We start from the raw sequence: 23,220 nt of genomic DNA, 5'->3' as shown, positions 1-23,220 counted from the left end.
ATTTAAGGTAAGAATAAACTTTCACTGGGGGAAACTGCTTATGAATGCAAGTTACACAGAACTATATCCATGCTGTGTTGTATTTCCTGATTTTTGGACTGGCAGGTAGCTAGGACTGACACAGGCATTGAACAATGTCTAGAAGAAATATGCCTGGACAGCCCTGACTCACATCTACAAGATCCTAAAGCAACAGCAGCTTCTTTCACAGGCTAAAGGAAAGAGTTACATGCCAATAATTCTATATAAAAGCATACACTATGCTTGAACAGTGCCAATGAACTAAGCAATAAAAGAGAAATGCTCTCTGTCCAAAAGAGGTTGTAAGCATTTTTTTCTGAGGAGAAAAAACTAATCACCTCTGCCCCAGCTATGGAACTGCCTTGGGCCACAGCAAGAGCTGGAAAATGCTGTTGCCACCTCTTTAGCTCCACTGCTAAAGGATATGCGCTTCCAGCCACTTCCTGAGAGCAGACCAGCGCTAGTGTCTGGAAGAGCAGAGACTCTGAAGTCAGCGTGCTGAAGACATCCATTTACAATTGAGGATTCCTCCAGTAGAAAGCCTCCAGGAAGGAACATAAGTAATCTAATAAAATCAAGAGTGGAAGCTGTGCCTAAGAAAAGATAGCCAGCTGACATGATGCACTTAATTGAGTTGCAAAATCATCTTTTCAAGAGCAGAGCATAAGATCTTCTCCTTAGAAACGGTTATCAGTGACCCATTTTAGGAAGAAAGCAAGAAGGTTTAAGTAGTATTATAGGACTGAATGGCTTTCCTTCACCATGAGCAGAAGGCATTAAAATTACTTTCCCAGCATTTCTACAAGGATGTACAGCAATTTACCTGAGGACTCAACTTGGCTTTCTCACTAAACTGGCAATCGGTGATGCCCGACTCGATGTTCTTGATTAACTAGCTCTCCCCTCTCTCCCCTCAAAAATGGGAGAATTTTTCCATGCCAAATGCAAGACATTTAACCAAAGACTTCACAGGAACTATTGCTTCCATTTTCAGCACCTAAGTCATAAAAAGCACAGAAAGCCAGAGGGAGAGAGCACTGTTGCCATTTAGCAGCTGTGCAAATGCAGTCCAGAAATTTTGCTGTTAGAACGTTCCCACAAATTGCACTTTCTTCAGAGTTCAGCCAAGCTACACCTCCAACCAGATCACAAAGAAAAATACAATGTCCTACAAAACATCATCAAGCTTAGCAAAAAATCAATGGCTTGAGATCAAAATACCTAAAACCCAACTTTAACACAAAACTCCAAATACTCAGAAGCTTTTTAATCCTGCTGTTTAATGCACTAGATGTAACAACTTATTAAAAAAAAAAAAAAAAAGCATTAATACATTAACAGTAACATCTGTAGTCAGTTGCCAGACCAGTCAGGACTGGATCAAAATTCTTAGCTTGCCTTATGGATTAGATGAATGCAAGGCTGCAGTGACTTCAGAAAATTCAGTGCGTATCTCCTTTCATTAACACAGAACATGCACACACCTGGGCTGCCACTTTTAATCCCTTTATAAAAGGAAAAGCAGAATAAATGCACCTGGAGAGCAGGCACCTAGATTGGCTGCTTTCAGCTCTTCCACAGGACTTGAGTGGTATTTTATGGCATTTATCCAAGCTACCAGAAGCAACTGTTGCACATGTTGGGAAACCATCACACACTACTGCAGTAAGACTGGACAAGCAGCAATACTTGCATGAAGTAGAGATTTACTGCTATGATAACACTGGACCCCAAAGCCAGGTCATGCACAAGTGGGAAACACATCAGGAAACAGGTCTTTGAAAACAGAGACCAGAAAGAAAGAACCTGGATCCAGGTAAACATAACACCCTAAAATAAAGGCCTGTGACTGAATGCATGGAAGCAGTGCCATGTTTTCTGGTATAGGTGAAAAATCATTAAGAGTTTCTCAGAGGAAATCTCCTCTCCCATCAGAACTCTAGCTCCATAATTGAGAGCAATGCACTTGTAAGTTTATCTGGAATAAACAGAAAGCTCAGCATTGCTCAGAATCAAGGCAATACTTTCAGGCCCACAAAATTCATCTTAGATCACACCTGTCCATTCAACTTAACACTATGTTTGCAGCTTCGAAACAAGAAAACTAATAGCAGCTGAAAAACTCTCAAATCAGCATCTGTATGAATAACCTGACAGCTCTTCCTGGAGTGGTGGAAGAAGGAGAATGGAGGAAGATGTTCTACCAAAACTGAAATGATGACCCATTGCAGGGATGCTGTTTTTAGAAAGAATTTCTTTTCAAGGAGAATTAAAGTTACTGGAATATTCCTATTATCCACCATCAGCCCTGACCCTCTCAATCCGAGCAAGAAGTGAGGGAGACAGGGACAGTTTGTGAAGCTCAGCAGTTAGTGGGTGAGACACTGGGTACAGTCCTGGAGGGACCATTTCTTTTGGTAGTGCACGAAGTTTTTCACATGTTGGTGCTCATCCTGGACTGGCTGTTAGCTGGAGTAAGCTCCCCTTGGCTACCTTCTCTTGGAGGAGACTGCAACAAGACCAAAACACATCCTAGTTAGTGATGTGTAAATATCCTGCAGAGTGCTTCCTGAGAGACCAAATGAAGCACAGGTGAAGCACAGCAGGATAACAGCAGGGGGAGAGCATACCCCCAACTCATAAATAATGATGGCTTTGCAAAAGCTTTGCCTTTACAACTTCTATAGTTACAGTTCACAAGAACTGTTCCTAAAAAAGTCAAACCAGAACTTTTAAGCCACTCTTATTTACTATGTACAAGGTGCTGCTGGCCCCAGAAGCTGAATCCTATCTGGCATTTAGTTATCACAGAGATTAATATACTATAGAATTTAATACGTTCTGTGGCAGATGGCCTATCCTCCCTAAGGGCATTCTTTTGGAACTGTATCCTGGAAGGAATACTCCAAGCAATTCATGCATTTTTTACTTCCTCTACTAAAAAAAAATTACTTCAAACAATCTTTGTTTTGATAAGATAAAGATATGTGTATCAAGAATTAGTCAGAATTAATTAGTTAGAATCAACCCAAGCATATAAACTTTAAAGGACATTCTGTGTTGTACAAGCAGGCCAATGTATTGGCTAGAAACACTTGCCCCTTATATATTTAGCATTTACTATTTTAAGAATTTGTCCAATCATGAGCACAATAAATCCATTCACCTCCAGAATCTTCAATTCACCAACTTTTATAGTTTCAGTTAGAAAAAAATTTAAAATCTTAACACTGTCTCAAAGTTCACATTTAACATGCCCATACCTTGACATGTATCTGGTTGCGCAGGACTGCAGCTCGCAGGATCATAGCTTTGGCACGTCGCTGAAACTCTTTGCCCATTAGTAAAGACTTCTCAAAAGTTGTGCTGCGCTGATCTACATCTCGAGCATAAAGAATCTGTAACCAACGCAGAGAACTGTACACAGGAGCTATGACACGGTTCCACAGCAGGAAGCCCTTTCTGCGCAAGGGAACAAAGCTAAGGTATCATGGAGTCTGAGCTGACACACAGATCAGCCCTACTGAAAATACCAGTCACAACAGATGAATGCAACTTCAAAGCGTCCCAGGACTGGAGAGTTTCTAATCTTAGTACACCTGTTCGGTCTGTGGCTCAGATTCACTCACCTTACTGTGCGAGTCTATTCTGGCATTGATCAGTCCCTCCAGGATCAGCTGAGTAAGTTCATCTTCCAGAGCAGCCACTGTGGTATTAAAAGCAGTGGCCATCTTGCGCATATCTGCCGACACGTAGGGGCTGAAGTACTAGGAAGAAGAAAATATTCAGTTGCCAGGTGTACTCCCCGCCCTCTGAAAAACCATGGGCAAAGCAATTACAAAGACATGGTCTATCTTACTATTCATCCACCTCTCAGGATTACAGGAACAATTACCTGGATAAGGGCACGATTTCGAATCTGGGTATAAAGTGTCCTGACATGAGGTGCAAGGTACATATCCAGCAGCAGGTTGTCCTGTGCAAAAAAACCACTTCAGAAGCTGAGAAGCAGCCTGGAAAAATATATTATTTCTATGTTCTGAAACATATATGTGTATATACTTAAACCTTAAGGATATTACACTACAGCAAGACAATACCATAAAACAAGAATGAATAAAAGAACTAGCAATATATTTTAAAAATTTACCATTTCTCCTCACCCTCTGCTGCTAAACTACTCCCAATTTCCATTCACCATGTCAGGAAACAGAAGACACAGAAGAGCTGAACACTCTTAGTAGCTACTTTTAACAGTCACTGCTTCTCACAAAAGGCTAGGTGAAGGGAACTTTTAGGGTCTGTTCTGCACTGCTCCCCTGCAACTCACCTTCATCTCATCCAGCATCTTCAGGCATGAAGCATATTTAGATTCATAAAACTTGAAGATGATGTCACGGACCTGTGGCTCCAGCTCCAAAAACAATTTGAAGGAGCTACAGATAAAGATGGCAGTGATCAGACATTGGAACCCCCCGCTTAAATGCCCCACAACCCCATCACTCCAAGTTGCAAGGTTATAAACTCTCACTATCATTTGAGGATCCCAAGAATTTACTCCCTAACAGACCAAATAGCCCATTTTCAGCAGGGCTGGGAGCCTGGAACAGAGAGATGCAGCACAGCTTCAGAGCTGTGGTGCAGGAAGGCAAGAGACTTTTGGCAAACCAAGCAGTAGAAGTGTTTGTCCATACAAAATGAAAAAATGAGTGTGAATAGGTCAAAATCAGGATACGCCACATCTGTGCATGCGCTGTAGTTTGTGCTGGCCAGCTTTGTGTTCCCTTTCAAAGCACAGCTTTCACTAAGTACAGCATGCCATAGGTAGGTTAAGCATGCAACTGTCTCGGCAAAATAACATATCATAAGTGTGAGAGATCTTTGGGATGCACACTCTTTCTCAGTGCTCTCCCAATTCTCCATCACAGCTTTCCGAACCTTGGGATCTCACCCTATGAATCAGCCAATAAAAAAGTCAGGGTAACAACCCTTTTTTCCACATCAATTTAAAATTAGTGCTTCCATACACATAGTTGACAGGAATTCAGTATCACTGTAATTCAATCTATGACACACAAATATCAATTCTCTTCCAAAGACTGTAATTCTCTTAACCTTGTATATGTCATAGTTAGATTACACTGCAAGTTGTATTAACAATTATTAGGTTGTATTAATACAATTAACATACACCAGAACAAGTGGTAACATGAAGGCAAATTATCTTACAGCTGCCTTCTGTAGGGCTCTATCCCTCTTGATTTAATATCTGATATGGACCGCTCATGGAGATAGAAAATTGGGCTATGTAGATGTTGGATTTGACCTGGGTTGGAAACTTCCGTTATACTACAAAAATTTTAGCCGTGATTAACCACTGTGTTTAGACAGTGAAACATCACTTAATGCTAAAGCCAAACTAAGGCTCAGTGACTCTTTCTCTCCTGTATGAGAAAGCTATCAGTCCTGCCAGAATCCACTCTCAACCAAAGCCCCGTGTCCCAGAAGATATCCAGTACATACAAACTCCTCTCAAGGCACCACTTACCTGCTGGAGATAACATTTCGCTGCAGTTCCTGACGGTCAAAGGTAGCAAGGGCACAGAGACCACCATACACAGCCACATTGCTAGGAGACAACAGCTAGAGAGAGAGAGCGTGAGAGAGCGTGAGAGAGCGAGAGAGCTTTCACTGACTACTAAAATGGCAGAAGGCTGGAATTAAGTATTCTACCCCAGGCCTTTCCTTCATGCAGTGACAAGATTAGTCCTTGTCAAATGCAGTGGAACCACTCAGCATCCTCTCAGCCATTCACCCAGAGCCTGAGGAGTGATTGTCCACTGCTAAGAGAGTAGAAAGCAATTCCAACAGCCAGTCTTTGGATTGAGCTACACAGATACACAAGTCTCACAGGTTATTCCTATGTGATCTAGAGTAGATAATTTAGAGAATCCAGGAACAGAGACTTTATTAAAAAAAAAAAAACAACCCACAGTTCACAGCACCACCAAACTATACAGGAGCGCTGTGAGAATAACTACAATATCTGAATTTTACAACCTAATACTTAGAAGAATTACGTCCCCTCCAAGACCCACACACAGCTCCCTCTCAGTCCTCACCTCAGGGAAATCACAATGATCAAATGATGCCAACAAGAAGCACTTCGCTGCCTGTTTGTACTTCCGAGCAGCTAGTTCAGCCAAGCCTAGGAACCAGAAGAAGTTAGTCCTTTTTTTATGATAGCATACAAATTAGGAGAAATTGCAGTATCTGGGGAGTAGGACAGGCCCCCACGATTGCTAGTGCCTTCACTATTGAAGTGAAACGAGACTCTCGGACAGTATCTAGCATCCTTTGAACTACGCTGACTCACACGGGCATCCTCTCTGAAGAAACTTAGAGAGAAGAAAGAAATGGCAAAAACAAGTCAGCAGTTCCATCTCATCAGCTTTATTAAATTTTGCATTTCTGGTGAGAAAATACAAAGTCTATCAAATCTGAGAGAAAAAATAAACCAAGGACACACTGTTGTCAAATAGGCCTACGGACAGCTAACAGGCAGAAAGATGGGCAGACAATACAGGAAGCTGAAGGATTCGCTCACCTGCTGCACATTTCAGTTTGGTGAGAATTGCTTGTGTCTGGCTGTCTCTTTCTCCTCTTTGCTAAAGGATAAGAAAAAGCAGTAGTGAGCAAGCAGTATGAAAACCATTTTTATTACAACTGTCCTTGGGATATTTCATCCTAATAATTAACTTGCAAATCTCAACAGCAAGATAACTTCATCATATTTGTCTTGGGAAATATGGCAAGAACTGAGGATGGGAAGTCTCTCTGTTTTTACCATGTCAGATTTCCTACACACATGATGGGAGAAAAGCAACAATGAATCTCAAAAGAAATTGTATAGCAGCCAAGGAGGCTGGATTAGAGGAAGAACAGGCTGTAAAATGAAGGAAGTCTTATAGGGAGCAAGTCGTAAAGGGGGAAAGGAAGAAATCGTTTTACAAATTTTGGAGACAGAAAACAAAGGGAAAACTCATGCAAGTTAAAAAGCAGGACCTTACTTCTGCAATTTCTGGTGTAGACTCAGCCTTGCTTACATAGCTCAGAACATGAGACCAGTTCTGGAGGTAGACGCTGACCTGTAGAGAGCCAGAAACAGTGTAGAACAGGCATGGATAAATGGTGTTACTTAGAGAAGCAGTATCATCGCAGACACACAAGGTGTAACCAGAGCAAAGTACAGGTAGACTTTACAGCAGGTATCAGAAAGTCACCAAGTACCTTTTCCTGCAAACCTTCCTACCTTGATGACATTGAGACACATGTTGATAACATGTTTAGCACTGGTGCAGTAATCACGGGCTCGCGAGTAACACTTGAGAGCGTTGCTGAGGTCCCCACAGTCAAGGTAATGGTCACCTAAGTCATCATGGCCTCTCCTGGAGCACAAGAATTAAAATAGCAATGAACTGTGTGCTCAGAAAGGGACACAGTCAGTTTGTTCCAAACAAGTAACTCAACACACTGACCTAAGGCACTGAATGCAGTTGACATCCTGTGTTAGGTGCCTGGAGGAGCAAAATGCTCTTCCTTGCTCCAGCAGAGCCTTCTGCATCTCACCTGATACTCTCCTTGATGGAGTTCCCTTTGTAATTTTTCAGATCTGTGTCGAGTTTCTCCAGTTTAAGAAGAGCTTTTTTGCGTGTAGCTTCAACCCAAGCTGTGTCAAGAGGAGGAGGTTCAATTCCACTATCAGGGACAGCATCAGGTGTATTCTGCAGTTCTCTGAAAGGAAAGAGTTTGAACGGGGCTACTATGCTGCAAACTTTTCAAAACAGAGGTCTGCTAAGTACCTGGCACTGTTACCCTAACAAACAGTACTGCATACACAAAATAGACCAAAGAGAAAACAAGGATGGTGGGAAGAAAGAAAAAGACTGGTAAGATTTCCAGTGAAGACAGTAACATAAGCATCACAGATGTTTACAAATTCTTCTCAAAATTATCCTAATGATCTTTTGCAGGTATTTTATTAACAAGCAAGTCATTGCTAATTTTAAAAAAACAACCTGTTCTATAAATCAATTGAAAGCAAGTTAGTAACCGTGCTGCAATGAATTATTACTTTCTATGAAAGTATTTAATGACTCTTTAGAGTCATTGAATCCAACCAAACATCTCTACATCGGGGACAGTGCACACGTGCCTACGAGTTCTCTCCCCAGCTATACTGCAATGGCTTGATAGCAAGGCTATGCTGTACAGATACTACCCAACTTCTTTTTCCATCCAGCTCAGATCAATGTACCTACTTGTACTGAACTCCCTTTCCAATATCTTAAACAGAAAAACACATTCTGAGTTTCTTGGGGGTTTGTTTGTTTTTTAGTTTTTACCAACAGTCCTTTTCACATATAAGAAAGCAATTAACATAGTGTCACACATACATGGTACAGACTCCCAGAGCAAAACAGACAAGAAATCAACAAATATGCATAGCAACAAAAATAATGCAAAGACAGGAAGTGTGGGTGGATAAGTGAAGTATCAAAGAGTACCCTTAACAGAAAACCTGTTGTTAGGGGAGAAAAAAAAAAAAAACAACAGGAAAAAACCCAAACCAAAACAAGGCAAACAGTTAGATAAGGTTTTAATTTATGAACACAAGATCATCTAGAAGAGGGTTCATCTCCATAATCTACCTAAGGAAAAACAACTGTATTCATTAATATTTGAAGCAGTTGCAAGGACTAAAGTCTCCTCAATATCTACCTGTAGCCTTTTAAAACACTAAGACTTCAGAATGAGATCATGTCTTCTGTGTTTAATCTTTTAAAAAAGCGTGAGACTTTAGGCCTAAACACACATATTTCACTGCTATCAAATTCTAAGGGCAAAGACAATTTGCATAAGGAACATGCTAGTATTACATCCAAAGTCCCCCACTGTGGCACATCGGTCTTAACTCAGTCAAAAAAGCTCCCCAGGTTCCCATGATCTCTTCGTACCTGGTGGCCTCAGACAACTTTCTGTGGATTTCTTCGTACACATCAACATTGAAAGTTCTCTGGACAAATGACAGAGCCATCTTGAGAGCTTCGACCCGCAGCTGTGGGCAGTGATCAGCAATAAATTGCAGCCGCTCAATTCGCATCAGACCACTGTAGCTGGACGCATACTGCTCCAAATCCTGCAAACAAAACCTGGTCTTAGAAGGCAAAGATGGCAACACTAGATCAGGCGACTCCACTGTGACCTGCACAGGTTTTCCTGCAGTCCTGACCCTTCATGGAGGGCAACATGACTCAAGACAAATCAAAAATCAGGCAAGGTTATTCCATTTCTGCTTTCTTCAAACGTTAGTGATTTCCTCAGAGATATGCAGTACATTACAATTTACCTTTTTTGATTTCAGTTGTGATGCTGTCCATTAAGGCTAATCAGCTCACCCACTTTAAGCATCAGTTTTATCACGTTAATAATTTTGTCAAGATTCCATCATTTGAGCTGAAGTTTCCTAAACCAGACAACCATTCCAGATTTTCCTTGAAAAATAGTTTCCATATGACAATTTGCATTCTTTTGCTCACACTAATTTCTCAAAACATCTCCTCTGAGGACAAATAGGGTCTCTTACTCTTGAGGAAGGACCTGAAGTTTAAATTCTGAACACTTCACAGATTTTAAGCCTTGCGGTGGGGGGGAGACAAGGAGCACAAAACGTCTAGTAAAGATATGATACGGCATTGCAGGGAGATTTTCTAAAGACCAAAGTACGCATGCAAACAACCACAGGAGAATGTTCAGGGCAGAGTCAAGCATTCAGGCAGTAGGATACACTAGATTCAGGTTGCCTGTCCACATTTAATATACATCCTGTGTCATGTCTGACTCCTTCACCCTGTAGGTCTAAATTAAGATACCGCTATAGATGTCACGGTAGCATTTTGTAACATGATTGTTGCCTGATTCAGTGCAAGAATGATCTTGCTCTGAGACTGAAACAGGACTGTGTGCACTGAAAATTTGGATTTAGGATTCCTGCTTTATTTGCTACAGAACTTGAGAAATATAAAGCCAGGAGCGTTCTTTCTTCCACAGTTTTATGCCTGATGGTGCGCAATACTCCTGAAATCACTGAGTAATTTCACTTTACTCCTCAGCTCTTTGAATGTCAAAGGGGAATTATGGTCCTTCACATCAGTTGCAGTGAAAAGAAAATCACTCATTTTTGTGGAACACTTAGAGGCTATAGCAATAACAAAGACATAAAGGTCACAACATAATTGCTTCATCACTCTAGCTTCAGAACAGAATTGAAATGCAATGAAATCAAACAAGGTATCAGGTCATATGCTGAAAAAAACCAAAACCAACCAAAAAAACCAAAAACACAGAAAAACCAACAACAAAAAAAAGAGGGCTGTGCAGTAAACAGTGAATAACCATGTGACAACTGTTATAAGGCACGGGGACAAGAGGAACAAATTAAAGCTTCAGAGGTTATGTGAGATCCAAAGCTTCCTAACTGAATGGTTTATTTTGCAATTTTAATGTTGCCTTGACTTTTTCCAATTAACATTTTTGTTCTCTTCTGCAACACCCATCTCTCACTGTTACAAAGCTGATACATAAAAATTGGCCAAAATCTTAAACCATTAACTAAAAATTGAAGAAACTGATATAAGCAAATACAGCTTTTTATAACTCCACAGCTCTGTGGGTTTTAGCCAGCCTCCAGAGGATAAACAATGAGAGAGTTCTATCCTAATTATGTACTTAGAGCACCTGAGCTTTGCTCCTCAGAGAACGGCCTCAAAATAAAGGAATAATGTATCTGTAAGTAATCACAGATGTACTAAACTATTTCAGAATGGAAACTGTGTCAAACAGGCAGCATGCAGCAAGTCACAAAACAGCAATTCCTCCTTCATCTCAGAAGGAGCAGTAGAGGTCAATACGTGACAAGCTACAGAAGAGGTCACTTCTATTCTTACCCCACCTTGCTTTGAAGAGAATCTACTAATCTCTAAATAACAATTTGACAAGGAATAAAATGAGGGAGTTTTTCAAAAACCCTAAGGGAAGAGGCCATGCCCAAGAAATGTAACCCACTAGCCCTCAACCAGCACATACCAGAGTGGGGTTCTCCACCACATAGTTGATATCAGGTGCATTTTGCTGATCTTCTTGTGGATCTACGTCAATCTGCATGGGCTCTACTGCACCCTAGAATAGCAAAATTAGGTTAGAAGTAGCTTATTACATTCGAGCAGGAAACAACTATGTGACTCAATCTATTAAGGACTTGCTTAAATACACATGAAATTTTAAAAATGGAAGAACACCCCTCAGCCTTTAGACACGTTCAGGATTTTTCTCTAGCAACACCACTACTCGGCATGACGCTTTGTCTAAAACAAGCAGCACTAAGGCTCAGCATTCGCACAGAGCGTTTTATTTTGTTTGGTAGATTATCAAGCAAGAAAGTGAAGGGGTCAATAAATCTGATGCTACAAAGTATCTCAGGCATGCATGCTAAATTCCAAATGACATTCCATTTATATTCCTTGAGCAAGAGCAGGCATTAACACTCAGCTCAAGAAGCTCCAAAAGTCAAAAAGTACCCAAAAAAAACTCACCAGAACCTTTCAAAGCTGCTTTAATGCTTAAAAGTAATATTTTTGGGGAAAAAAAAAAGACAACTGTTACACCTTTTGAAAGTATTAAAATGTTTAAAGAACAGAATGCAGAATGGCAATTCCACGGTTTCTAACAAATACTGGGGAAAAAAATGTATCTGCACTGCAAAAAATTACCATCAGTTGAACTATCCTACTATAGTTATCCGAGTCCAACTGTTTAGGTAGATTCTCTTTTGCAGGAACAACAGAATTTTATTCTCCCAGTATATCTTGCACTGCTTTGAACCACATCAGGAATCATACCAGTACAGTGACCTCGGTACAACTGCATCGATGCAATACCTGCACGTGTTCCCATTTAAGACCAATTTACTATGCAGTCCTATAAACAAAATTGGTATGCTATCATGAAATTCTTTTCTTTCTCCTAGTCAAAAGCATGCCCCTAGTCATACCGATTGAAACTCAAGAAAACCAAGCTGAATGTCTTCTTATAAAATGCTGAATATGTGCAGGTATTACCATAAGCAACACCTGATTTGGGGTAAATTGCATTAGTGGACCTTAGAAAGGACAAAAATGCCAGCCACCTTGCCCCCACCAACACCAAATTATTTCCATGTTTTTATTGATTTTGCTGTCTGTTGAGAAATCAAAGAGAAGATTTTTTTGGGGTTGGATCAGTGTTTTGTTTGGGGTTTTTTTTGTGAGGAATAGGGCAGATCCAGATTTCCTAACTCTAAAAATTGATGTATCTTGTATTCACCTACAGCCTGTCTATTCTTCCATAGACTGGTAGGTACCAAATATGCACATATCTCAATGCTGATGTGAAATCTCCCAAAATCTGAAGTAAAAGCAAGTAAACCATATAAAAGTTTGTCTCCTAGTTTGTTATTCTCTGCGTGAAGGAAAGGGAGGAAGGATGCAAAGGAGACGCTGATTGTCCAGATCACCAGCCAGGAAAATTCTGCATAAAACCATTTAAGTCACCGTATATTGAGACCATTATTTTTTCCATTTTTATCTACCTTCTCTCTTTTCTTACATCATAAACGCTGTCAGGGTTGCTTTTTTGGGGCTGTGCTTGCCTACCATAGTAAAAACCTGATATAGACTCCTCAGAAATCAGCATCACAGAAACTAACAGTAACTCCAACTGGTGGAAGAGAATGATTTGTGTCCTGCTATACACTGATATGCTGTACTCTGCATTTCTCTTTTAACTACCACACAAGGAAAAACACATCAAGTGGGCTGGAAGTCCCACTAGGACAGGCAAACTCAGACATTTTCAAGCTAACTCTTTATTTTGGAAGGAATATGCAAGGTTTACTTAAGAACGACTCACAAAGCAAATAAAATAATGCTCACTCTCCAAGATTTTCTGAGCCCAGAAGGGCACCCTGTTGGAAGGTACCTCATAAGGCCTCATACAAGCTGATAAGCTGGCACTCAAGCTGAAGTCTCCTGCTGTACTTGGGAGGAAGAGGTGTGACCTACTGCTGGAGGGGGTGCAGTACAGCTCTGTCACTGATGAAGCAGCTGAGCTGGATGCTGAACTATCCCTCATCCTGTCCTGACTTTCCACACCCCCGCACCCTGACAGAGAACTTGCTGCCTGCTAAAGGGAAGAAAGACAGTTAACTCGCAAAGGGATCACCTGTGCGGTTACTGAAGGTCCAGGCTCAGTCCACCGACCCCCTCTGAGCTCCTGCGGCTTTCCCCCTGTACTGCAGACTCAGTTCCTCTTCATTCGCCACCTCATTACACTCTCCTCTACTACCCAAGCCCTACCTACGGCAAGTACAACGCGAAAATCAAGCACGGGGGCCGCTGCAGCGGCGAGGGACGCCGCGGGTGCTGGAGGACGCTGGGCTGGGCGCTGCTCCTCGCGAACGGCGGCGGAAGCGGCACAGACGGACCCGGCGGAAGGGCGAGCGAAGGCCCAGGGCCGGCCGAGAGCGGCTCCCCTTCCCGCGAGGAAGCGGCGGGCGCGGAGCCGAAGGGGAAGGCCGCACCGCGCCACCCGGAGGCCGCGGCAGGGCAGGGCCGGGCCAGGCCACGGCTGGGTTGGGCCACGCTGTCGGACACCGCGCGGGAGGGACGCCGAGCGCGGCCGCGGCGGCCCCCAGCGGAACGGCGCTGCCGGGGGCGGCGGGAGGCGGCTGCCCCATACCTGCAAGTTAAAGACCTGGACGGGCAGCGGCATCCTTCCCCTCGCAGCCGCCACTTCCGGCTGACCTCCCCGCCTCTCCCTCCGGCTCGGCTTCCACTTCCGGGTCGCGCGGCGCCGCCGGACCGCATCCGACAGGTGAAGCCCTTAAAGGGGCCGCGGCCCGTCTCGCCTCTCCCGCCGGCGCAGCGGGCGGCGGCGCGGGCGGGGCGGGACTGCGCGGGGCTCTCGTCACCGGCGGGGCCCGGCCGCGCTCGCCGGGCCACGCCGCCCGGGGCGGCCTCCCCCGCGGGTCAGCGCGGTCTGGGGCGCCCGGACGCTCCTCCTCCGCCGGCCGCGGGGGCTGCCGCCGCCTCTCGGAGCGCGGCGGCCGCCTGGCCGGGGCCGGCCGCTGCCGCGCGGGGGGGGGCGGGGGCGGCCGGGCTCCCGGCGCCGGCCCGCCCGGAGCCGCCGCCCGCCCGCGGGGCCATGAGGCGGCCGCGCAGCGCGGCGGGGGCCCGCGGGGCTGCAGCATGAGCGGTTCCTGCCTGGGGCTTCGCAAGGCCTGCTTCCTGCTGTCCGTCAGCGCCGCCGCCCTCCTCCTCCTCCTGCTGCCGCGGGGGCAGCCCCCCGTCGCGCCCCGCCGCCGCCCGCCGCCCGCCGCCGGGCCTAGCGGGCCCCCGCCGCAGCAGGCGGGCCCCGGGGGGCGCGGCGCGGCGGGCTCGCGCGGGGAGCCGGGCGGCGGGCCGGGGGCCGGGGCCGGGGCCGGGGCGGGCGGCCGCGGCGGGGGCCTCGCTGGCAGCCCGCAGCCTGCGCGAAAGGGCCGCCTTGGGCCTGCCGGGGGCTCGGCCAGGGAGAGCCTGGAGCTGAAGGACATCTTCATTGCGGTGAAGACCACGAGGAAGTACCACAGGAGCCGGCTGGATTTGCTCCTCCAAACCTGGATCTCCCAGGCGAGGGGACAGGTGAGGCCTCGCCAGCGGGCTGGGGCGGGCGGCCGGCCGGGAGCCTCGTCCCTGTGTTTTCCCCGGCAGCCGCTGCACTTTCTCACGGAGTTTCTCCTGGTGTCTGTTAAAAACATTTTTCCTTGTAATACTGAGGAAGGTCGTCTTATCTAAATAGTTTGTCTGAACCTACCTCCAAAAGAGTTCGTTGTTGATTAAGCTGGTTAATTGCAATCTGGGATCGGTGGTCCAAGTAGAAACAGTTTGCTGACTTTTGTATGACTGTGGAAAATACTACCTGATAGTGAAAGATCCCTAGTGCTGATGCATCTAAAACGGTATTTTGGACTAAGTAGTTCAGCGACTTAGGTTTTTCCGTAGAACATAGAATTCCCTTGTTTGGGAATTTCAGTACATTCAAGCATATTAATGCAATTTTGTCCAGCAGCTGGGACAAGACAGTGTTACCACCTGGCACCTTCCACCCTGACTTTCATTCTTTCCTTTTAGCTTGCTTAACAGCTGTGGATGACTCCTAGCCAGAGAGAGGAGGTGAAGTTGCAGAGGGAGGTACCACCAAAAAAGACAGTCATTCCTATCTGGAAATTGGTTGTCTGTACCCTGAGATGAGGAGAGTAAAATCTTGGATGCTTTACTGAAATGAGACTCTTCTGGTTTGCAATGCAAAAACTTATCAACTAAGGCAAGGGCTGAAGTTGCTGGGGTTCTCTCCACCACCACTCCCCACCCCACTCCCAATGGCTACTGTGAAATAAACAAGACAAAAGATTCAGAATTCTGACTGCAACTGAGCAAAGTTGAAATTAGTTTCTGAAATTCTCAGATGTGGATACACCTTTCTCCCAACCCATTTTTGTCTCCCACAGACTTTTATATTCACAGACTGGGAGGATCGGGAGCTACGCCTGAAAGCAGGTAAGCTGGGTAGAATAGGTGCATGCTGTCTGTAACTGAGTTTTGTTTCTGTTATACTTTCCCTAGAAGTCCTTATTTCATGCTGTACAAGCAATTAGGGAAGTTAAGATGGAGAAAATGGAGAAAACTTCTCCTTTCACAGGAGAATATGCTGTTCATACTTACCACCGGGACAAGATGCCTGGAACTTCCTGAATACTGGGTTCACCTTTGCACCCGCTTCCTTCCTGTTAGTAAGCTTAAGTCTATCTGGTCCAAAGTTATACTAGGTATTTCCTTTGCATACAGTCTTATGGTATTATTTATATACTCTGCACTCACACATTTTTATGTATGATACAGCTTGCATGCCATATGCATAACCCATGAGCCCTGCCTGTCCTGCAGTTTACTCTCCATGTGTGCACCATATGCACTTCACAGTACAGTGTTAGTGCCGAACGTGCACTTCTTTTGTAGTCTTTTTTGGACTACACATGCTTCTCAGACCTGAAAGGGCTGGCCTTTATTTTTCTAGGGGATCATATGATCAACACCAACTGTTCTGCTGTCCATACCCGGCAAGCTCTCTGCTGCAAGATGTCTGTGGAATATGATAAATTCCTGGAATCTGGGCAAAAGTAAGTGAAACACGTTGTTCTGATTGACTTTGTTTCTTCTAGTTCTGTGCTCACAGGAAACGTGAGTAACCTTCCCTGCTCCAGTAAGGAATGCAGCATTAGCTAAAATGTGGTGGTGAGCATAGGGAAGGGAGCACAGTGCGAAGCGGTGTTTATAAACAAGCATCATCTAAAAGGTGGAAAGGATGATAATCTAAAGGGGGTTATTAATTTCACCCTCTTTCCAGAATTAGGATCTCTTGGTGCTTTCAGCTTCCAAATTCTGTAATTCAGGACTACTCCAAGCCTGAAGGACTAAGACCCAGCTGTAAACCTATAAGTCATTTCTTTGTCACTGCTCTGCAGTAACTGTCTTATTTTGTTTTGTTTGAAGATGGTTTTGCCATGTGGACGATGACAACTATGTGAACCCTCGGACGCTCCTGCGTCTCTTATCTGCCTTCTCCCACAGCCAGGATGTCTATGTGGGGCGACCAAGTCTGGACCATCCTATTGAAGCAGCTGACCATGTCCAAAGTGATGGATCAGTAAGCAAACTTTGCAGTTAGTCCGAGACACATCCTGATCTTCTAAGCTTTTAAAACCTTGAGAGTTCATAGGATTCCCCCATAAAAACAAGTGATTTAATCTGCAAGCAATGGACCTGGCACTGGCCACTTTCAAAGACAGGGTGCTGGGTTAAATGAACCTTTGATCTGACCTCATATGTGTATGTAAAATAGAGTTTGTCTCCTGGGTGGATGTCTGTTTCTCTTCCTTTACTCACATATGTTGGTGATCTCCCTCACACTGAGGTGAGTAGGGCCTCCCCACCTTGACTCTTTCTTTTCCTTTAGTGGTTTGGGGGAGGGGGGGTTCCTTGTTTTGGGGTTTGGGTTGGGGTTTGTTTGTTTGTTTTGAGAGCAGTATCACATTGTCATCATCTCGAACCAACCTCAGATGGGTGACAAAGGTTCTCTAGGTATATAAGGCATTTCCAATACTGAGTGGTTACTAGGTTCTCAAGAAGCAGAAGCAAGCATATTTCTCAGTCAGAAGATACATGTGCTAAAGGACAAGTCCTCACCAGGTTGCCTATACTGGCAGGCCTAAAGATAAATCAATCCACTGGCCAGAAAGTCAGTTACAAAGCAGTTTGTTAGGGAAAACTCTGCACAACAAAATAGTCTCCTTGGACATGGAGCCAAGTGACCAATGGACCACCTTTGATTTCCTCAGGAACGCTGAGCTGGTGGTGACCCTTGGCTAGAATGACCAGGGGACAGATGGAATTGGGTAGGAGTGGGACTATAATTTCCTATTTCATGTCTGCTACTTCAGTTGTGCTATCTTGATGGTTCACTGGCTGTCGGTTCCAGGATGGAGTTTCCTTTGACAGAACAGCTAGCTGGGCTTTCAGCAGCCTAAAGAAATAGGAATTCCTCTGTAGTCTTGTTCTGACTCAAGTGCAGTGTGTGATATCCAATAGAACCTCAAGTTCCCTCCCCTGCCCAGCCAAATGGAAAAAGCTGATTATCAGTAATTAGTGTCTGTTTTTCTTGTTGCTCTTCAGAAGACAACCGTGAAATTCTGGTTTGCCACAGGTGGAGCAGGGTTCTGTATCAGCAGAGGTCTTGCCCTGAAGATGAGTCCCTGGGCCAGGTAAACACTGTTCCTAGCTGAGCTCCATCAATATGTGTTTGGTAGGCTTTAAAGCATATTTCATCTTGTCTCCTATGCTCTGTCTCACAGCCTAGGTAATTTCATCAGTACTGCAGAAAGAGTGCGTCTTCCTGATGACTGCACTATTGGCTACATCATTGAAGGGCTGCTGGAGGTAAAGTTGCTGCACAGCCCGTTGTTCCATTCCCATCTGGAAAATCTGCAGAGACTACAAGGCGAGTCTGTGCTGCAGCAGGTAAGGCTAAGCCTCATGTCCTCTTCTTATAATTACACCTTAATCTGATCAGAAAGAATACTCTCCATAGACTTAGCACTCTTCAGCAAAGAACGATGTCTACAGACTCACTCAGAACTGTGTCCTGTCCAATTCCTTCATTTAGGGAAAAAGCATACTTTCACCCTAGCCAATTAAGTCATATAGCTGTCCCCTCCTTTAGGGACACATTCTGCTACACTCAGCCTAAATATGGTGTTCCCCATCTCCTTCTAAACACTGACTTTCCATGAGCCACAGAAGCAGCAAATGTAGAAGGAGGCAATATTTAGTTTGCCTGCCATGTAAGAAAATATTTATCTTTGCCTAACAAAGTCTCAATCTTAATTCATGCTGTTCAAAAAGACTAGTGTTACAGCTACAGCCAGTACCTCCTCAATAACTAAGACATAGTTAAATGTTTGATCATTTTTAAGAATAACTTGTCTGAACTTCAAGAAACTTAATCAGTGTTTCTTAGGAAAAATAAGTATTTTTTTAATTGCTGGGATACCTTTTTACTCATGGGCAGTAGATGGAGCTATAAGGGTACCCAGAAGCTTTGTCTGCCTCTTACTGTTTGGCACCATGAAAAAACACAGTGTGGTTTTGCCCCTACAAAGTTCTTGGTTATATTTTCCTGGCAATTGTATTAGGCAGCAGAAATGTACACTGGGGGCCAAATTCCAGCGTGATGTAATCTCCTTCACGTTAGTGAACATAACTGTAGGCCGAATACAGCCTTTCGTTGGTGATCATTGTTTCCCTGAGACTGTAATGGCCAACCCAAAATCCAGGAAATCTACAATTAGAAAGAAAATGTAAGTTTTCTTGTACCTGGCACCTGGAAATTTCTTAATACGGTGCTTGTCTGGAAGAATAGCACTGAATTGGAGTTCCAGAGATCTAAATTTTATTGCCAGGTTTGTCACATGGCAGTCCTTCGCATGCCATTTAACATCCAAATTTTTCTATCTTCCCTCTGTGCTAAGACACTACTATTGCAGACTTCAGGCAATGTCTGGTGAGGATGAGCATCTGTTATTTAGTGAAGGTACAGACATTAGCAGCATTAATTCCTTTACAAAGCTTACAGTTGTAAGTCATTGTGTCCTTCAGGGCAATGCAATTTTCAGCTCCTTTGTTTATTCTCCCACATTGCCTTTAGATGAGCAGTGGTCCATTTGATAGCTACCATTCAGTGCCAATATTGCTGGTGTCAAAACTAACCCCTGTTTTTCAAATGTAATCCACTGTTCCGATCAGACAGGATCCTTGGAGTCTTTCTTCATACCTCATTAATAACGCACTGTTTTTCTGCATTAGTGTTACAATTTCTGAATATTTATTTGCTTTTACAGGTAACCCTAAGTTATGGGGACCCTGAGAACAAACACAATGTTGTGAGTGTGGGAGGAGCGTTTGGCCTTCAGCAAGATCCCACCCGGTGAGTGTCCACTTCCAAAACAAGATCTCCCTGCCTTGTTTGTGTTTATCAACTGTAAGATGATCAAACCCACTAATGGGGTTATTTTCTCATGTCAGCTCCTGTTGCTGTGCCAAAGGCGGATAGACCCACCCTCTCTGCTCTGTTAAGACTGCTGCGCATTCAATGCTAGTATGTTCCTTGTGTGGAGAATTCCAATCTAATATTTTCTTTTTTTTTTTTTTCTTCATAGATTTAAATCTGTCCATTGTCTGCTCTATCCTGACACTATTTGGTGCCCTGCTAAGAAGCTGTCATAATTCTTGACCAGTCGTTGACACCTGTGTCTTACCTAGTTTGCATAAGACAGGAGTTGTGGTGGACTTTTTTGGTTTGTTGGTTTTTTTTTCTTCTTCTGGGAGACAACCAGAGGTACCTACAAAGGAGGTAGACAGACTCTACTTAGAAAAGCAAGAAGGTGTGGTTTGTTCAGCTGCAGCCTGGGACATTCCAAGAATAATCCTTGTTCTTTTGTCCAGTGGCTCTTCATATAATGACTACGGTCATAGGTGTACGAGTCACTTTACACTTTCGTCTAGTGTCATGTGAATCTGTGCTTGGACACATCCTAAGCAAATGCAGTACTTGGAATGATAGCATTCTTACTACTGTTAGGGGCTTTTAGAGGCCACTGTCTTGAAGCTGGAGTGCTATAGCAGACTGTAGTCCCCATGGTGACAAGAGAGGGGAAGTTTTCACTCGTCTTTCTTGGGAACAGAATTATTTAAGAGCTTCTGTGGCCTGCCATATTAAAACTCCACCTGTGGGCCCAAACAGGGTGTGTTTGTAAACACCAGAAATCCTGGAATCGCTAAGGTAAACAAGGCTGAAAGCCTTTGTCATGGGAAAACCCTGTGTTAAGGGTAAGCTTACTCAGGACTGGATAAGAGTTGCTTACAGTGCACATTCTCCCCTGTAGTCCATGTGTACCTCCCATGGAGGTGATTGTCAGACTTGGCTCTCTTGCCAGCTGAATTGCAGTGGTGGTTGATTACAATGGTGGTCTGCCAGGTCAAAGACTATTCCCTTGATATTTGATACTGAAGAAACATTTGCCAGACTAGATGGGAATCATTTCTCCTGCTTTGCCCACAGCTGGTTGTATGAGCTAGAGCATGCTCATTGGCTGATGAAACATGCCCTGTTTCTGAAGTTGTCCTGCATCTTTTGCTGTTAGTGAGGGAGGAGGCATGCTAGATAGCTGTAATGCCTTGAGGAAGTTTTTGATGGTATCATTTGAGGACCTTTAATTGTATGACGGTGGTTACTCCACTTCAGCTTCTTCAGATAATCTTTTGATTACCTTAAGGTCTAGATCTAGATCAGTGTTTATTTTTACTCTACTTCTTAATGTTTCAATAAATAGTTCATGCAGTCACTAAAAGGAACCTGCACACTCACACAAAGACAGAAGTTCAGTGCTATAGCAGTATCACCTGCTGCTGCTTTTTAAATAAAGTAAGCTTAAATTTTGAAAGCGGAAGAAATGGGGCTCCATACGTTTACTTTTCTGCTAGCCCAAACTTTGGCTATGTGCAATCCCTACCTGACATGAAGAACAGCATAAAAATTTGCAAAACCACTGTTTACTCTTCAGAAAATACTTGCTGGTTTAGTGCTAGAGTCTGAGGCTGAATTAAAGGGAGAATAATAGAATGACATTGTATAACCTGGAACTATGACTAACGGCTAGAATGTGGACCTAGCCAAAGGTTCAGATTTCTAAACAGCTGTGCTGAGCTGTGCTGTGGACTTCAGCTAGTTGCTTAACTTCCTGCCATTTGAAAAGTGGTATAAGTTAGGCAAATACCTGCAGTGTATTCAAGTGTGAAACTTAGCAGAGGTGTCAGCCTCCTGAAATACAGTTTCCTGCACTCCATTTTTAACACAAACCTTTCAGCATTTACCTGGGTCCATTGTCCTCTCTGCATGATTTTAGTTAATTCCACTGAGCAGCAAACAAGCTGACTGCTACTTGCTACAGTCCTGCAGCTCATTCTTAAATTTCTCCTTTCCTTCATGTCTGCTAAGGTGACCTTGAGGTATGGGAATAAGAATGCTGCAGGGAATTGGGTCGAAGTCCAGCTAGCACAGTGGCTATTCCATAACAGGTACACCTGTAACACTGACAGCCTGTTACAGAAAACAGAGGAGGACTTGTGGAATAGTAGGTTGTGGGTATGTGGTATGTTCTGTCTTTATTAGGTCTTCTGCTCACTAGAACTGGGGCATCCTGTGGTTTAATGATTTGTCATTAATAGCTCTGGAGATTCCTGGTATCTATATAAATATTTTTTTTCTTTTTAAATGCTTGTTAGGTTCTTGTTTTCAGCCTTGTGTAGCAGAAAGCTGTGAAACTTCATGAGCTCTTGATGAGATTTTGTGTTCAGACACTGATTCTGAACTCTTCTGTTGGAGCTTTTCTTCCTCTTCCACTGGTAGCAGCCTCTTGTAAAGTATCAGAGACAGCATGGACTGGGTAGTGATTATGTGGCAAATTGCAGTTCAAAAGTGACAACACTTCATATGGATGGCAGCAAAACTGAGTAGTACAAGTTTCATGCTGTAGTCACTGGTCACCGTAAACTAGGTGTGCCAAAGAGGCAGCATACTCTAAGCTGGTAGGGTGTTTAATAAACTGAAAAAGGACCACATTCTCCTGCATGGCAATACAGAACTGTTCAATGTGTTCAAGCTTCTTTTAAGGTTTCTTGTGTTGACAATACAGTAGGCTGTGTGGATATATCAGGATGCAGCTTTTTAATCAAACTACTGTCTGGTACATAAAGTGAGTCTACAAAATAAATATTTAAATATGTCAAAGGCTGTATCTTGTCATGCTTCTAGACACATTCTCTACACCAAAAATGGACCATAAACCCTGTAATCCAGAAAACTACAGGCTCCTGTCAGGCTGTTGTCATGCCAAATGGCCAAAAAGCATGTGAGTTAGATGACTTGGATGTGCAGAGGAACAAATATGGATGAGAAGAATCCTTGCAGATGATGATTAACAGAGTAAAGTAAGAGAACTGAAATAAGGAATAAGTTAATTGTCATAAAATTATTTCAGCACTTACTAAATATTTCACAGGAGCCCTTAAATTTAAGAGTCCTCAGAAAGCAATGTCTGAATTGGGTAACATTACAAACAGACCTGTTAATAGGGTGCAGAATTGTCTGTGCTGCTCTGCTGTCACATAAGGCCAGCTCTGCAAATCAGGAGTTGGAACGGCCATGCGGACTAGCAGTGGAAGTAAACTGTGGTGCAGTAGTGTATCTATGACCCCTTAACTATCTCTAGCCTGTTCTTCTGTGGTACCTTCCAGCACGTTGCTGCTGTCACACAGATGCTGCATGAGAAATCCTGTATGCCTAGGTCCTCAGGCAAGTGGAGCTTGTGTACTTGCAGCTGATTTTCTAGGCAATGACTATGAGACTAGGGCTGCCTATAAACTTCATCAGCAACTTCAAGTGGGCAAAGAAGGC

General features: G+C 43.8%; 2 protein-coding genes across 3 annotated transcripts; one reads left to right on the top strand and one right to left on the bottom strand.

Moving 5' to 3' along the window:
• Positions 1–1,284: 1,284 nt before the first annotated feature.
• GPS1 (G protein pathway suppressor 1) lies at positions 1,285–14,017 on the bottom strand. 2 transcript variants are annotated; one of them, XM_075518940.1, is made up of 14 exons: positions 13,855–14,017; positions 11,167–11,259; positions 9,039–9,220; positions 7,651–7,815; positions 7,334–7,469; positions 7,092–7,169; positions 6,629–6,689; positions 6,144–6,229; positions 5,570–5,664; positions 4,352–4,457; positions 3,917–3,997; positions 3,651–3,788; positions 3,285–3,419; positions 1,285–2,530 (listed from the first exon to the last, which is right to left on the bottom strand). In XM_075518940.1, exons 1-14 carry the CDS (start codon positions 13,885–13,887, stop codon positions 2,456–2,458), a joined length of 1,464 nt encoding a protein of 487 aa, XP_075375055.1. In that variant the 5' UTR covers positions 13,888–14,017; the 3' UTR covers positions 1,285–2,455. The 2 variants fall into 2 exon arrangements, with proteins under 2 accessions (XP_075375055.1, XP_075375056.1); XM_075518941.1 differs by lacking the exon at positions 13,855–14,017 and adding an exon at positions 13,339–13,472.
• A 228-nt stretch (positions 14,018–14,245) lies between these two features.
• Positions 14,246–21,202, top strand: RFNG (RFNG O-fucosylpeptide 3-beta-N-acetylglucosaminyltransferase). Its single transcript, XM_075518948.1, has 8 exons — positions 14,246–14,795; positions 15,662–15,710; positions 16,228–16,330; positions 16,704–16,857; positions 17,883–17,971; positions 18,062–18,227; positions 19,607–19,692; positions 19,925–21,202. The coding sequence occupies exons 1-8, from the start codon at positions 14,364–14,366 to the stop codon at positions 19,989–19,991; spliced, it is 1,146 nt and encodes a 381-aa protein (XP_075375063.1). The 5' UTR covers positions 14,246–14,363; the 3' UTR covers positions 19,992–21,202.
• Positions 21,203–23,220: the final 2,018 nt, after the last annotated feature.

Source organism: Mycteria americana, chromosome 16, assembly GCF_035582795.1.
Source record: "Mycteria americana isolate JAX WOST 10 ecotype Jacksonville Zoo and Gardens chromosome 16, USCA_MyAme_1.0, whole genome shotgun sequence".
Lineage (NCBI taxonomy): Eukaryota > Metazoa > Chordata > Aves > Ciconiiformes > Ciconiidae > Mycteria > Mycteria americana.
The sequence above is the reverse complement of the archived record's forward strand: the minus strand, read 5'-3'. Positions and strand labels throughout refer to the sequence as shown.

Bases quoted from the DNA above. Each gene is read 5' to 3' on its own strand.
- GPS1 (XM_075518940.1), bottom strand. From the start codon at position 13,887: ATGCCGCTGCCCGTCCAGGTCTTTAACTTGCAG. The intron at 6,690-7,091 runs GTAAGGTCCTGC...CTTATCCTTTAG, and splicing joins CTACACCAGAAATTGCAGAA to CAAAGAGGAGAAAGAGACAG. The intron at 2,531-3,284 runs GTATGGGCATGT...GTCTTGTTGCAG, and splicing joins GCAACCAGATACATGTCAAG to TCTCCTCCAAGAGAAGGTAG.
- RFNG (XM_075518948.1), top strand. From the start codon at position 14,364: ATGAGCGGTTCCTGCCTGGGGCTTCGCAAGGCCTGCTTCCTGCTGTCC. The intron at 16,858-17,882 runs GTAAGCAAACTT...GTTGCTCTTCAG, and splicing joins ATGTCCAAAGTGATGGATCA to AAGACAACCGTGAAATTCTG. The intron at 17,972-18,061 runs GTAAACACTGTT...TCTGTCTCACAG, and splicing joins AAGATGAGTCCCTGGGCCAG to CCTAGGTAATTTCATCAGTA.